We start from the raw sequence: 14,445 nt of genomic DNA, 5'->3' as shown, positions 1-14,445 counted from the left end.
GAGTGATGTCTTAAGCACTAAGACTTCTACTTAGACCTTCTTGTATGGAATCTCTGAGGATGAAAAAAGCCTAAAGTATGATGCCTCTTTGCCTTATTAAAGGCAGTAGACCGACAGTGTTGGGATGTTTTCATGTCTCTGTCTCTGGGCGTCCAGGATAGAGGGACCTGAAGCTGTCTTTCTTAGACTCATGCTTTCCCCTGCATTTGGAAAAGGCCTAAGTTGGAACCAGTTAGTTAAAACTCAGATATGTCTCAACTTCTCACTCTAACTGGAGACAGGCCCTGCTGTTCCCTCTAAAGGTGTTCCCATGGCAACTAGGAAACCCACACCCAGCCACAAAATTCACAAAGCCCCGAAGACCCCAAAAGCTCACCAAGGGAGAGAACGCTTGTTGTTTCGTTGAAACTCACTTTTACTTGCTCTGACCATGCTGGTTGCCACAGACACACAGAAGGGAGAGTGTGTGACCCACTCCACAGAGGGGATGTAGCAGGAGTCATAACCTGATATAATTTACAGAAGCGACCAGATAAGAAGAGGGAGGAGGGGCAGAGGAATGGGACCATTCCAATCATCTGAACCTCTTGCACAAAAAGCACAGAACTAACAGAAGAAGAGAGGCCCACAGAGGCAGGAGGGTCTCTAGAAAGAGAGAGAGCCTGCTTGTGGCATGGCCTGTATGGTTTGACTGAAAACAAACAATCAAAACAAAAACTTGGACTATGTGGTACCAGCAGCAATGGGTCTCACAAAAGGTATTTTGAGATGCTAATTCTTAGAATAAATGAGGATCCCTCAAAAGAGCCCAAATTATAGCAGTGGCAAAAGCAAGAACAGGGAGGGAATGAACACCAGGGATATTTGTGCTGGAACTGAGAACCAATAAGCAGTACGGAGAAGGAGGATGTCCGGGCAGAGAGAGCCTGCTCTTGCCCAGTGTCTGCGCTGGTAACTGTGCCAATCATTGTGCAACACTGTGTCACTCACTCCTGGAGACATAGCCTGAGGTTCTTGTCTGTTTTAGTAGATGTGGGATCAGAGCCTCCAGGGGCTTCAGGGACTCCCCAAAGATCTACTAAACAATGGAAGAGTCTCTGAGTCCAGACTCTTCTACCTGTGTCAGTGGAGGACAGACAGGCTGAGGTCCGAGATGCCATGCAGAGGCGGATGCTCGGAAGGCCCCAGCGGACATGCTTCTGGTGCTCCTGGGGAGGGCTGGCCTGCAGGTGAGGACAGCAAGGATTGGTGGCTCTCGGGAGATACAGTTGCAGCAGGAGTGCTGCTGTTGAGAAAGCCCCAGGTGTCGCAGAAGATGAGGGATGGGGAACATGCAGAGAGACATTGCGAGGCTGGGCTGTATCAGGAAGAAACAGAACAGGAAAGAGCATGAGGACCTGGAGGCAACCTTGTCAAATATTACATGGCTGTCAAGGATGAGACCAAAGGCACAGCGCCTTCTTTGGCAAAGGCTTGCTGCTAACTTTCAGGATTCAGGTTTGACCTTTCTGTCCCTCCTCTTCCTTCCCCTTCTCCTCTCCCTGATAACTGGGAACCTGGCCCTGAGAGTCGTCTACACGTTGAGCTCCTGGGAGTGTTTGAGAAGGGTTTCTTTTAACATCAGGGCACCCACATGACGGTGAGTGCCAGAAGGGCTTCTGCAACCAGGGCGTATCCCCTGGCCCAATGAGCGTACAGTAACACATGGCTGAAGTCGATGGGAAGCCCTGCAGCCTCTGCTTCCTTCCCAGACTCAGCGACATCTAGTGTTGTTTATGCCTCTCTGAGTCTGGGCAGAGATGTTGTCACGGCAGCATAAGAAGGTTCCAGGAGCCAGCCTGACCTTGAGCCTCCTCCCTTCTGCCTGCTTAAGCACTGAGTCACCGACTTGCTGCTGGTGTTGCTGTTACTGCTGCTGGTGGTGGTGGTGCTGCTGCTGCTGCTGCCTTGCTATCTTTCAAGCCCGGAACTGCATTTAGCACAGAGGAAGACACAACAGCTGAACAGCTACTTGGTTTGTGGGGAACTGATGACCTTAAATCAGAATTTAACTAGTGGTCTGCATTGTGGGACAGGATGGGGCAGAGAGGTCTCTCTGGACCTTTGATAAATGTTACACACACTGACTCAGTCAGAAAGCATGTAGCCTGGAAGTCAGGGGACTAGGTGAGGCTCAGGGGAGCCTCTAACTTGCCATGTGCTCTGGGGCAAGTTAAATAAATAATAAAATAAAATAAAACAACTCGTGTTGTTATTTAACATCGCCCCTTTCCAGGCAGCTGTCCTTGCTCCAAAATGTAGAGCTAGCCTTAGTTCTCCTCTAGGCATAAAGACTGTTACAGGGGTCAGGGCTGGAAAGAGGCTCTGGCAAGCAGCCCTGGTTTGGAGTGCAGTCTGCAGAGCTCTGCAGAGCCCTCCCGCCCTCCCCTGGAGACCTGGCCATGAGCAAGTGCCCGAGCCACTAAGTCTCAGCCCTTAACCTGTACCACAATAGCCTCTTTACCTCAAGGTGTCTTGGAGTGACGGTGGGATACCGTGACGGGGAAAATGGCCGGTGCGGGGCTACCCAAGAGGGCGCGATGACCCAGCAGCTTTCATAGTAAGGACCACTTACTTAGATCCACACATCCTGGATGCCCCCCAGCAGTCACTGAAGAGACCCCACAAGTCCTTTCTCAGGATCTAATTGAAGAGATAAGGAAACTGACACCCTGAGGGACAGGAGGGGTCTGCCTTGCAAGTCAGAGGCTGAAGGACCACCATATGCCAGAAGGATGCCCTAGCCCCTCATGCACGGGCATGGGAAGATCTGCATGAGCCATCTCCAGCTCCTATGGTGAACCGGCTGGGGCAGGTTCTGAGCAACCTCAGCAAGGGAGACCCTGATGTCTGGCCAGGCTGTTGCCAGATAGAGGGCTTAGTGCCTGGCAGACAGTCTGACCGCCGATGTCACTTCTTTACTAGTGGGACAAACCTGTCTATATGAAACCTTTTAATTCTGACACCCCATGGTTTTAACAACTGGATTCAGTTAGCTGTGGGCTTGGTTAACTTAGATCATTCTTAGAACTCGCTCCTTGGCAGAAACAGCCAGAGCCCAGAAAGCCATGAGCATGCCTGTCCTTGTGTGATTTATCTGGTTTATCCATGTGTGCTGCCCTGTGTGTTTCTGCAGCTCCTCCGGGACCTTCCATCCTTGCAGACTAAGGCTCGGGTCCTCCTGGGGGCCTCACAGTCAGTTGAAACAGGGTGTGGAACAAGCTCCAGGCACCTACAGGCCAGAGTCCAGAGAAAGAAGGCTCAGAAAATAATCAGAGGAGGGAGCTCAAGTGGGCCAGAAGCCTCAGGGCCAGCTTGCTCCCCAACGGGGGCTGTTCTGGCATCTACAAGGTGAGGTCGGGTGGAGGGCCTGTGTGTGATTTTCTCATAGCTGGTCCTCTGAGTGGCATGCCGGGCTGAAGTGTCGATGTGATCTGTCTGCTCCTCTGCAGAAGACAGAGCTGACACCTCCATCAGGGCATCGTCCCCAACCCAAACACGGACCAGATCAGAACAGGCTTCTCTAGAAATATCTAAAGGAGGGAAGAAAGGAAGGAAGGGACAGCGAGAGGAGGGAGAGGAAAAAAGACAGAAGGAGGGCATTCAGGCTAAAGTCTTCCCGACACAACCCACAATTCCACAAGGCAATCATCCACCAGCAGTGACCATGGGATGGAAGCAACTGGAAGGAGTTTCCAGATACGGATGATGTGTGAACCTCTCAGCCTAGGAACAGCTGGGTCCCCTAACCCCGGGCCGGGTGAATCCCTGTGTCTGGAGAACAGAAACAGCAGGAACATGGATGTCAAAGTCCCAGCTAGCTGCCATCCACCAGGCTCACGTGACAAGGAGCTTTCCAGCTGACGCTTTCCTATTCAGGAACACAGTTTAACAAGATTCTGCAGTATTTGGGGACATAGAGAGGAACAGATCTTCATAAATAACTCCTGATTAAAATGGAGCTGAAAATAGGGAGACAGAACAGGAAGCAAATTGCTAAGCACTTATTGAGTCGATAACATTGGCTTGGAGATCTTAGTGCAAATGGCTGGTCTGGTTTATTTCCTTCTTGTCAAAGGTTAAATGCTGGAACCTAGAGGCACCGAGGCTGTGTGTGTCCAAGGGGTATTTTTAAGAGGGGGATGGCTCTCAGCTACTGGAGTCTTGGGGTGATGAGCTATCCCTGAAGCCTTTGGAGTCCAGCCAGGTAGACCAGGACGCTTGGCCACTGTTTGTTCCCTAGAAGGGCTAGCCTCTGAGCCCTGAGATTCTAGATGGTGATTCATGGCTGAGTCCCTGGTATGAAACTTGGGCAGCCAAATGTCCAAACGAGACCTGGACTATGCTCTCTCCTGCTAAAGGGATGGCTCGCCCGCCAGTCTATTCTCAGCAGGGCCTGACTTAGCTACAAGCAGGCCACAAATGTGTTCTCTGGGAAGCTGAAACTGAGTGGATGTGTGCTTATGAGGCCCCGACCTTGGAGAGTGGCCCGGGAGCTAAATGGAGGCACAGGATGGAGGCTCAGGACAGAGCTGACGTTGCATGGGTTCTGTCCCTGACTCCCTCCCCAGGACCCAAAGACAAACCCTAAATCCTTAGGGAACAACAATGGCAGGGCCAGGGAACCCTGAAGAGAGGCGGATGGGAGCTGAGACACCCGTGGTGGGCCTGTCTGTCAGCCGTAATTGCAGGTGCCTGTGTGTACTTGGAGGATGCCCCGGCTGTGCAGGTGAAGGAAGGCAAAGATCTCAGAGGGCATGGCGTGGAAGCCGGGCTTGGGCTTGACGTTGTCGTAGTAGTGGTGCATGATGTGAAAGCCCGAGGGGTTCATGGGGAAGGCCCAGAAGCCGAACAGGTGCACCTCCTCACAGAGCTCCAGAGCCGCCGTGACTAGGATGAGGCCGCTGCTAATGCGCTTTGCGCGCACGCCCAGGTTGAGCCAATAGCGCGACACGCTTAGCAGGTAGAGCGGGTGGAAGAAGTAGACCTGCTGCGGGGACCCGAAGTCATCCAGCAGGTACTTAACGCGGAAGGACACGAGGGTGTTGCGTATGGTGTAGAAGGCGGGCAGCAGCACCGAGGCATTCTTGTACATCTGCAGCACCCTGAAGAAGGGCCTCCGCCACTTCTCCAGCTTGTGGAACCTACAGGGTGGCAGAGTGAGGAGCCATAAGCTCTGCGCATCCTCGCAGCCCACCCTCCCCGCCTCATCCCCTGCTCCAGCCCCAACCTACCCCACCCTCTCACCCTAGCACCCCTTCCCTACCCCTCACCTCCCACGTTTCACCCCTCCCATCCGGGCTCATAGAGCTGCCTGGCATCCCCTCCTCTGCTTCCTTTCCTACCTTTACATATTTATTATTTGTTTGTTTGTTTGTTTATTCATGGAGGGGGCACATGCCATTGAGCACTCGTGTGGAAGTCAGGATAGCCTGACAAAATTAGCTCTCTCCTTACATCATGTGGGTCCTTGTTGTGGAATAATCTTTTTGTACACTGTGAAGTAGTATCACTCTGATTGGTTTAATAAAAAACTGAGTGGCCAATAGTTAGGCAGGATTTGTAGGCACAGAGGATGCTGGGAAGAAGAAGGGCAAAGTCACAAGGAGATGTGGAGGACGTATGACATATTGGAGATGAGGTAACAAGCCACAAGCCTCAGGGCAGCACACAGATTAATACAAATGGGTTAATGTAAGTTATAAGAGCTAGCTAAAAACAAGTCTAAGCTACCAACTGAGCTTTCACAATTCATAGTAAGTCTCCATGTTGTGATTTGGGAGCTGGCCGTCGGGATAGAGAAAGACTTGCTACAAACACCACCCAGCATGGGGTACATATTCCACACAAGGCCTGAGAAATCTTTAAAAATGTTCCAAACACACAAAAGCAGAGCCAAACACAGCTTCCTGGTCCTGCAGTCTCTCGTGCAAGCCATGGTAAAGAGAAGCATCTCCCAGCCGCTGCCACCAGCGCACCATGAGCTGAGCGGTGTGGTGGTTTAAGTTTAGTTCATGTAGACAGAAAAGGTTACAGATACACAGTAAGGCAGATTCAGACAGGGAAAAACCTCCAAACAAGTTACAGTGTGTTTTTAAAAAATGGTTTTAGTCTTAAAAAAAGAAAAGAAAATGGGTATATATAGTCATAGAAGAAAGTAGTTTATAAATAATAAGATAAAATCTTTGAAGAAAAAATAATATAAAAAGGAGACCCATATAAAAATGGAAGATACACACTGAGTCTGGATCCTGTATAGTGTTGTATTGACTTTAAATTTCTCGATTGCTGATGTGCAAACAATAGCTGCTGAGAGACATTGGATTATAAAAACTATTAAATTAAACCAATCTATATAGTTTTAAAATGTCCTAACTTCAAAATGTAAGTTACAAAATATGTTACATTAGGGAAGGCTGTGGATTCCTTCAAGGTTGATAGAGATTGGGTTTGATCAAGGAAGATTCCCTAAAATCCTGGCCACAAACATAAAGAAATAAACCTAGAAAAACTATAAGACAGGTCACATATATTTTACCAGCTCAAACATAAAACAAAAAAAAAAATCTTTGGCTGGCTTGTGTACAATACTCAGTCCCTAGTTGTGTTAACACAGATGTGTATGTTACCTTTGAAAGTTTGTGTTTTCAGAACAAGGGGACCAGACAGCACTGAAAACAGGTGACCCAGACAATTCAGCCTTTCAGAGTGCCTCTGTTATAGATTCCTCAGAATCCTCAGCTTCAAGGCTGCTGGCTGAGATGGTCCAGTCTCACAGACTCTCCTAGCCAGGACTTCAGATAAGCCTTGTGCTTTCTCATTGCACAGAGACTGGACAACACATGCTATAACTAATCTTCCCAGGACTTGACCATTATCTCAATTTTCTCAGGTTCCCTAAAGATGCCTTCATCCCCAGAAAACAGGAAGCAGTCTAGAGAACACAACATCCATATTCCCAAGAGGTGGGTTGGTTATGGATGTGTGTCATTGTTTGGGAGGGATATAGAAATATAGAATAAAAAAGACAACTATTAACCTCAAATATTTTACATTGGTATGGGTTTTGGTATATTGATAAAAACTTAAAGTTATTTTTGTTATACTGAATGTATGTTTCTACTCTCATTTGGGATATTGTGTTTTTGCAGCTTGTTTTAAAATGTAATTTATAATTTTAAAAATACAAGTTAGTAGTTAGTCATCTATAATAATCAAACTTATTATTGTATATATTAGTATATTTTCAAAGTTAAACAGATATATTTTAAATAGATAGATTGTTTTCAAATGCTTCAAAGACCTAAAAGGATACAAATATTCAAGATGTTTTAATAACTTAAGACTTTTTATGACTGGGAGACACATCTGCTCCTGACAGCACCAATCTACTTCAGAAAAGGATAATGAGCACTGAAGAACCTTGGATTGGAGTTTACTTTCTTTGTGGCGAAAGCTAGCCACCCGGGCAAGAAACTGCCCTGGCATTGACTGCTGACAGTCAATCCAACCTAGACGAACAGGGCACAAAAAAAGGCAATGCTGGCTGAACTTTTCCAAGACAAGTTAGGTCAGTCCTTCAAAATTCCTGATTTACAGAAAAGTCTGTTAGATATTCTAGGTCCGTAGATTGAAGGTGGGCGCCCCAGTGTTACAGAAGAACCTTGTGTGACTGTTCAAGGCAGAGAGATACCTCTGTCTTTTTGGAAGTGGTTTGTCTTGCAAGTCCTGTTCACTCAAGTAATATTATATCCTTCTGGGTCTTTGATGGAATTGAAGACTAGATAGTTGTTATAGTTTCCTTTAGTTATGATATAAGAGAAGATAAATTAGGTACAAAACTTTGGATTCATCAAGAGAGGATAGATAATGGAGTGTTTTCTCTAGATTTTCTAAATATAAATGAACTAGGCACTGTAAATATAATTCTTACTTGATAAATGTTCTTATTGTATATAGTTTCATTTGTTAAAGTTAATACCTTTCCTTTCTGTTTGGACAATACCTGATAATTGTTCGTATTGTATATAGTTTTACTATGTTAGAGTTAAAATCTTTCCTTTTTATTTAAACAAAAAGGAAAAATGTTGTAGAATAATCTTTTTGTACACTGTGAAGAAGTGTCACTCTTATTGGTTTAATAAAAAGCTAAATGACCAACAGCTAGGCAGGATTTCCAGGCACAGAGGAGGCTGGGAAGAGGAAGGGTAGAGTCATGAGGAGGTACAAAGGAAGCATGACATGTTAGAGATGAGGTCACAAACCATGAGCTTTGGGACAGCACATAGATTAATACAAATGGATTAATTTGAGTTATAAGAGCTAAAAACAAGCCTAAGCTATCAACTGAGCTTTTTTAATTAATAATAAATCTCCATGTTGTGATTTAGGAGCTGGCTGGCAGGACAGAGAAAGACTCACTACAGGCCCTGGAGTTTGAACTCAGGTTGTCGATATAAACAAGAAGAGCCTTTGACCCCCTGAGCCATCAGATGGCTCTTGAAGATGGTATTTTCTGATAAATGGGCACAGAAGAGGCAATGTGGGCTGAGCCACTAGTGTGGAGATCCGGGGAGTCAGCGGAGCTCAAGTCAGAGGATCAGGGCAGACAAGGAAGGCACAGAGGCTGTGCCTCCTAGTGGAGCCTCACACTGCTCCCCTGCTGTTTGCCCTAAGACTGGGAGTGACCATCTGACCCAGCCTTCTGGCCTCTCCTTGGTGTCTTGGCTTCTGCCTACACACCCTTTCCAGTGACCATCTGTCCCTCTGCGGATCTCTCTGCTCTCCGAAGGCTCCTGGCTATTGGCATCTGATGTAGTTTGGCGACTCCTCCCCTTCTCCTGTCCCTCTTACTCACGCTCCAGCCAGGAGGAGGATGTGCAACATTGAGGTTTCAACACACTAGCTTCTGCAGACCACACAGGCAGGCCCACAGAGGGCAGTCAAGTGAGATCTGAGATCTTTGCATGATCAAAGCTCATACCTGGACATGGACAGGGCCTGTCCTCAGCCCACCTGAAAGGCCGTTTTCTATCTCTAGTAACAACTGCTCAGACTTACACTGCCCAAAGAAACATGATGCAGACCTCATGTATTGAATTAGCCAGAAATGAGGGAAATTATTAAAAATAATGTTCATATTTTACTTAACGAAATATAAAAATACTATCATTTTAGCATGTGATTAATGTAAAAATCAATGAGATGTATTAAGCCTCTTTGCGTATAAAATTTTTGACACCTGATGAGTGCTTCATGTCGACAGTTGGCCCATCTCAGTCAGGGCCATGTTCCCAGTGCCCAGTGGTTGTAAGTGACTGGTGGCCACTAACAAGGAGAGCAGGTCTAGAAAGAGTGCCACTGACCTGTCAATGATGATGCTGGGGTTCACGGTGACTACATCTGTCTTCTCCCCCACATCTGTGGCGTACTCCCCTGAAATGGGGGGCAGGTTGCACCTGCAGAGAGACAGTCTCATAGTTAAGTCGTAGCCATCTTCAGGTGACTGGGAGGGGCAAGGGAAAGGAAGGAAAGGAGGTCAGAGAGGCCACCAGTTGGGCAGAACAGCTATGGCTGACTAAAGCAAAGGTCCTTCTGCCCTTTAACAGTAGCGAAAAAAAAAAGAAAGAAAAACATCCAATCTTTGGTCTCACTGAAGTTACAACCATGGAGGTATTGAAATTATCACTGAAAACTGTCCTTGAAAGCTGTGGTCGTCCCTGGGTCTCTGGGAAGGTATGGCATTAAGCAGAGAGATACAGAAGCATCCCCTTGTCTGGGGACTCAAGGTTTCTCTGAGGAAGCAATGCTTGAGCTAAGGGCAGGAATTAGCAAAAGTCTGCTGGCAGAAGGACCAAATAGCCCGTGGGATATTCAAAGATAACCTTTGGGGGTGCACCGCTGAGGTTGCAGAAGGGCGTGCAGTGTGGCCTGCAGAAAGCCCCTGAGGTAGGAATGTGGGGTTGCCAAGGCAGCAAAACCCTGACCTCTAAAACTGGGTAACGTGAGCCTTAATTGGCAGAAGGGACACTACAGCTGAGAATATGCTAAGGATCCTGAGATGGGAAGGCCATTCTGGGCTATCCAGATGGTCCAGGGAAATCACAAGAGCCTTTGCAAAGAAAATGTGACGGCAAGGAAGGTGTTCTAGAAAAAAAAAAATCCTCACAGGGGCTCAGTTGCCTGGGTTTTTGTTAATTCCCGATGTAGTCAAGTTGACAACCAAGAATCCACATCACAAAAGGAGACATGGGGCAGGTGATGGCAATCCCAGCACGCAGTGGGCTGGGCAGAAAGGCGGCAGTTTGAAACCAGCCTGGGCTACTCAGTGAGAACTTGTCTTTTAAAATAGAAAAAGGAAGAGAGGGAGGAAGGGAAGGTGTGTGTGTGGGAGTGGGGAGAGTAGAAGACGCTACGGTGCTGGCAGCCATGAGCCAAGGAATGCAAGCAGTGTCTACAGCTGCCCTGGAGAATTCAGGAAGAGACAAGGTCCTGCTGGCCCCTTAACTGCACCCCAAAGTGTGTGACTGTAAACCCTGTCTGTTCCAAGCCACTGGCTTCCTGGAAATTTGTCATGGTAGCAGGGAGAAATCCCTATACCCCCAAATAAGGCAAACGGAACAATAAAGTGTCTATGGTTTCAGTCTCCATAAGACAATCTAGTCCCCTGAGAGTGACACCAAGTTCTTTAGGAGGGTGGAGGCGAGGGCATCCCAGAAAAGAAATAGTGGCAAGAGCAGCTAGTACCCTCAACTGTTGAGCCATCTCTCGAGCCCTTGAGGTTCTCATTGTCGACTCATTTTCCCTGCCTGGGATAACATGAAAAGTAAGGATCCCCCGCGTGGAAACAGGTACATGTCACACAAGAAAGGAGAAACGCAAAGACCTTCTCCAGCTCAGTTAGAGCCTGGCTGAAGTCAAAGGCATCCCTCCTCCCCCCAGTGCTTGCAGAAGGGGACAACCCATGCAGGGAGTGGGGGTTCTGGGTTGACGACAGGACGTTAGTTTTAGGGCCTCCCATCCAGAATGCCATTAGTTCATCACATCCCCCCACCTCCATTTTGAAAACTAGAAACTACAACCCCAGAGTCCAACAACCTGCTTGAAGGTATAGAGCTAGAGAGGTTGGGGTCCCCGAATAGTGAAGTTGTGCTTCAAGTGGCAGCAGAGAACAGGGACAGGGACAACGTGGGAGAAGGACTCAGAGAGGAGAGCCACGGAGGCAGCAGATGCACCTCCTGGAGCTCCCTTACCGGAAGACAAAGTCGGCACTGTTGATCTCCTTCCCACAGCCGCTGTTCTTCAAGATGCCTCCGTTGCCCACCACAGCACACTTCTTAAACTGAGATCGGTAGTAGGGCATTTCCTGGAGAGGCACATGCACGGTGTCACAGACAGTGCCCCCCACTTCATTTGAGGCTTCACCTCTGCCCCCAAAAATATCCCCTCTGTGAGCTCTACCTGCTGAGGCAGCCTTGTCTGGACTGTGAGAGAAAGGGGAACTCCACCTGCAGATGGGGGGGAGGGGTGAAAGAGACTCCAGCATTGGGTGACCCCTCCCATTTCTGTCTGCAGGCCTGCTATGCCCCCAGCACCTGCCAGCCAACCAATCGCTGAGGGAACCACATTGCACCAAGAATTAGCCTCAGTCAGAAGGAGCTGCTGTGGCCCTCTGTGACACACTTGAGTCTGTGACTCACTTTCCCCGTGGGGTCAGGTCCAGGGGACCAGGACATGGAGAGCACTGGGGTCTCAAAGTCAATGGGGAGAGAAACAGAATGAACCACAGCAATCTGAGGAAAAGTCATTGAGGGTTTCTTGTGTTTCCCATGAGTGTGTCCTAAACAGGTGCAAATCAAGAACTTTCTGGAAACAGTCCTTCCTAGGCTCCACCCAATAGCCACAGAAAAGAATCTCTGGGTGGGCAAGGCTGGAAAGCTGACCATTTAAAACCCCAGAGATGCTGCTATGCTAAGGGAGGGCTGGAGAGTCATGGCCATGCGCCACATCTGTTCTACCACCTGTTTTTGTGTGGCCAGCAACCTGAGAATAACATTTATATTTTTAAATGGTCTGAAGCCACTCAAATAAGACAAGTGACGTGTGAAAGCTACATTCACTTTCCTAAATCTGTGCAACTAAGACGAAGCCTCCTTCATTAGTTTACTCGTGACCACTGTTATGACCACTGCAGCGCTGGGACCATGGTGGCAAGTAGTGATGGTGATGATGCCACCTACAAGGCCACTTACTATTCAGTCCTTTCCAGAGAAAGGTGTGGAGACCCTGTTGTATGTCCTGACCTCAGCAATTCATGCCCTGGATCTGCAAGGACCCGCAAGCCAGGCCAGGCTATGTCACATGCTGCTGTGACCTGCTTAAGACGAAAGTTTACCTGCCACACTATGCAAGGCTCACCTAGTGAAGGTGACTCAATGCCACCACTGTGCTGTGACTTCAGATCATTGCCTGAGTCCAGTTCTTGCCAGGTCACTCTGGTACCAGCAACAGGACATCCAGAGAGACTCTGCTTTCATCTTGTTAGCACCTCCCTTGACCCACTAAAGCATGCAAGGCATTCCTGAGCTCTCCTTCCAGAACATAAGCATGAACACACCCTTGCCACCCGCCTCTCTGCTGAAGCCACAGCACCTCAGCATCACAGAACCATCTGAACCAGTCAAAAGTATAATTTCTGCATCCCTTTCTCCAAGAGTCCAGAACTTGGAGCTAGCTATCAGCCTTGGCAATCTGAACAGGTCATACATGAGGACCCCCCCGCCATGGGCAGAGAGCAACTATACTATCACTGACCAGCCCACCTCCAGACAACATCTCTGATATCCTAGATGTATTATTAGTAGTTAGTGGTTGCTAGGGAGGGAGAGACATTTTCTTCAGCAACCCCAATAAAACCCATTGAGTTACAGAGAAAAAAGGATGGAAGGGGGCTCATTGGGAAAGACAAGGGGCATGGGAAGGGAATAAGAGAAAGTGGTGGTAGAAGTGGCAGGAATATGATCAAAATACATTACAGCCATACATGAAAATGGCATAATAAAATCAATCACTATGCGTAACTATTGCATGTTAAGAAGAGGCATTCTTACACAGTGACCCCAAGGTTATTTGATGTGGCTGACATTCAGCCTGGCTCTGTCCTGGGCCTGCTTTCTGGTGTTCATATGCTTTGAATGGTTTTTCTCTTGTGCCTGCCTTGACTGAGTGATCAAGGTATAATCAATCCCTCTTCTCGACAGCTGCGGAATGTCATCAGCACGCAAGGACAGAGGCAGAACTTTAACCTATTTTTGCCCCAAATCATACAAGCCATAGTTAGCTGGCATTGACCACCAGTTCCCTCCCAGACCACCATGTCGGGGAACGTACCTTGGGAAACATTTGGAAGATTTCCTGATTGATGTGGAAGAAGCCACTGGACACCACCTCATACCTGAGATTCGTCTCAACTGGAGTGTTCTTCTGGGTGGTGAAGAGAAAGCCAGGGGCGTTGCAGCACTTGGACAAGGTGGACCTGCTGGGCATGGAGACAGGAGTGACACTGGGCAGAGCAGAGAGGGGCCCCTTCCTTTCCATTCCATTCCATTCCCAGACTCACTTCCTCCCCACCCCACCCCCAGCATCCTCCTGGCACCTGGAGCTCTCTTTCTCTCTAGGGCCCAGGTTTGCTGCCTATTGGAAAGCTCCGGTAGCCATACTTCCATGATAGCTCTTGTTTTTGAAGGTTATGGCACATGCTAACCACCGGCTGTTAGTTCCCGCTGCAGGAGCAGCCTGCCTTGCCACGCTAATCACATGCTAACCACCGGCCATTAGTTCCCGCTACAGAAGCAGCCTGCCTCACCATGCAGCTATGCCACCTATGCCCGCCAGCTCTCCGACGTGTGCACCCTTGAAAAGTGTTCGCCAGGCACAGCTTGATCTCTTGCTTCTCTTGCCTCTCTTCTTCCTGCTGTCTCTTCCCCACTCTCCATCTGTCTGTCTGTCTGCCTGCCTCTCTCATGTCCCCACTCCAACATGGCCTTTCACTCTCTCCCTCCCACCTCCCCCAATAAACCTTGTGCACTAACTCTGTTGTTCATGGCAGGCTTAGTTAGCGGCATATCTTGGCAGGGACTGTCCAAAGGTACCCACTTCATTTTTCTTTTCTTTTCTTTTTTTCATTACACCTGCCGTCTCAGGCTGAAAGGAAAGCCAGGTATCAGACCCTGCACCTCTCTAAACCTCACATGCATGGTACTCATCACAGGCTTGTTCAAATCACCTTCTGCTCGCCACATCAGCCAGGCCTTGACTGACACCCACTCACCAACAACAAGACACACACCCTGCAAAGTTCACTCTTCCAGGACCTCTCTCTCTCTCTCTCTCTCTCTCTCTCTCTCT

The 14,445-nt window shown here is 48.3% G+C and overlaps 1 protein-coding gene across 5 annotated transcripts in view; it reads right to left on the bottom strand.

Moving 5' to 3' along the window:
* Positions 1-388: 388 nt before the first annotated feature.
* The window catches only part of St8sia5 (ST8 alpha-N-acetyl-neuraminide alpha-2,8-sialyltransferase 5), a 69,204-nt gene continuing 55,147 nt past the window's right edge, over positions 389-14,445 (bottom strand). For 2 of the 5 annotated variants that reach the window (XM_013349590.2, XM_013349591.2), the window contains 4 exons: positions 13,429-13,576; positions 11,292-11,404; positions 9,405-9,497; positions 389-5,183 (listed from right to left, as the gene is read on the bottom strand). In XM_013349590.2, the coding sequence (XP_013205044.1) occupies positions 4,715-5,183; positions 9,405-9,497; positions 11,292-11,404; positions 13,429-13,576 (823 nt within the window). In that variant the 3' untranslated portion in view covers positions 389-4,714. The remainder of the gene's footprint in view (positions 5,184-9,404; positions 9,498-11,291; positions 11,405-13,428; positions 13,577-14,445) is intronic. The other 3 variants (XM_005356287.2, XM_005356288.2, XR_003377725.1) reach the window with 2 other exon arrangements.

The sequence above is a fragment of the Microtus ochrogaster genome, chromosome 18, assembly GCF_000317375.1.
Source record: "Microtus ochrogaster isolate Prairie Vole_2 chromosome 18, MicOch1.0, whole genome shotgun sequence".
Classification (NCBI taxonomy): Eukaryota; Metazoa; Chordata; class Mammalia; order Rodentia; family Cricetidae; genus Microtus; species Microtus ochrogaster.
The sequence above is the reverse complement of the archived record's forward strand: the minus strand, read 5'-3'. Positions and strand labels throughout refer to the sequence as shown.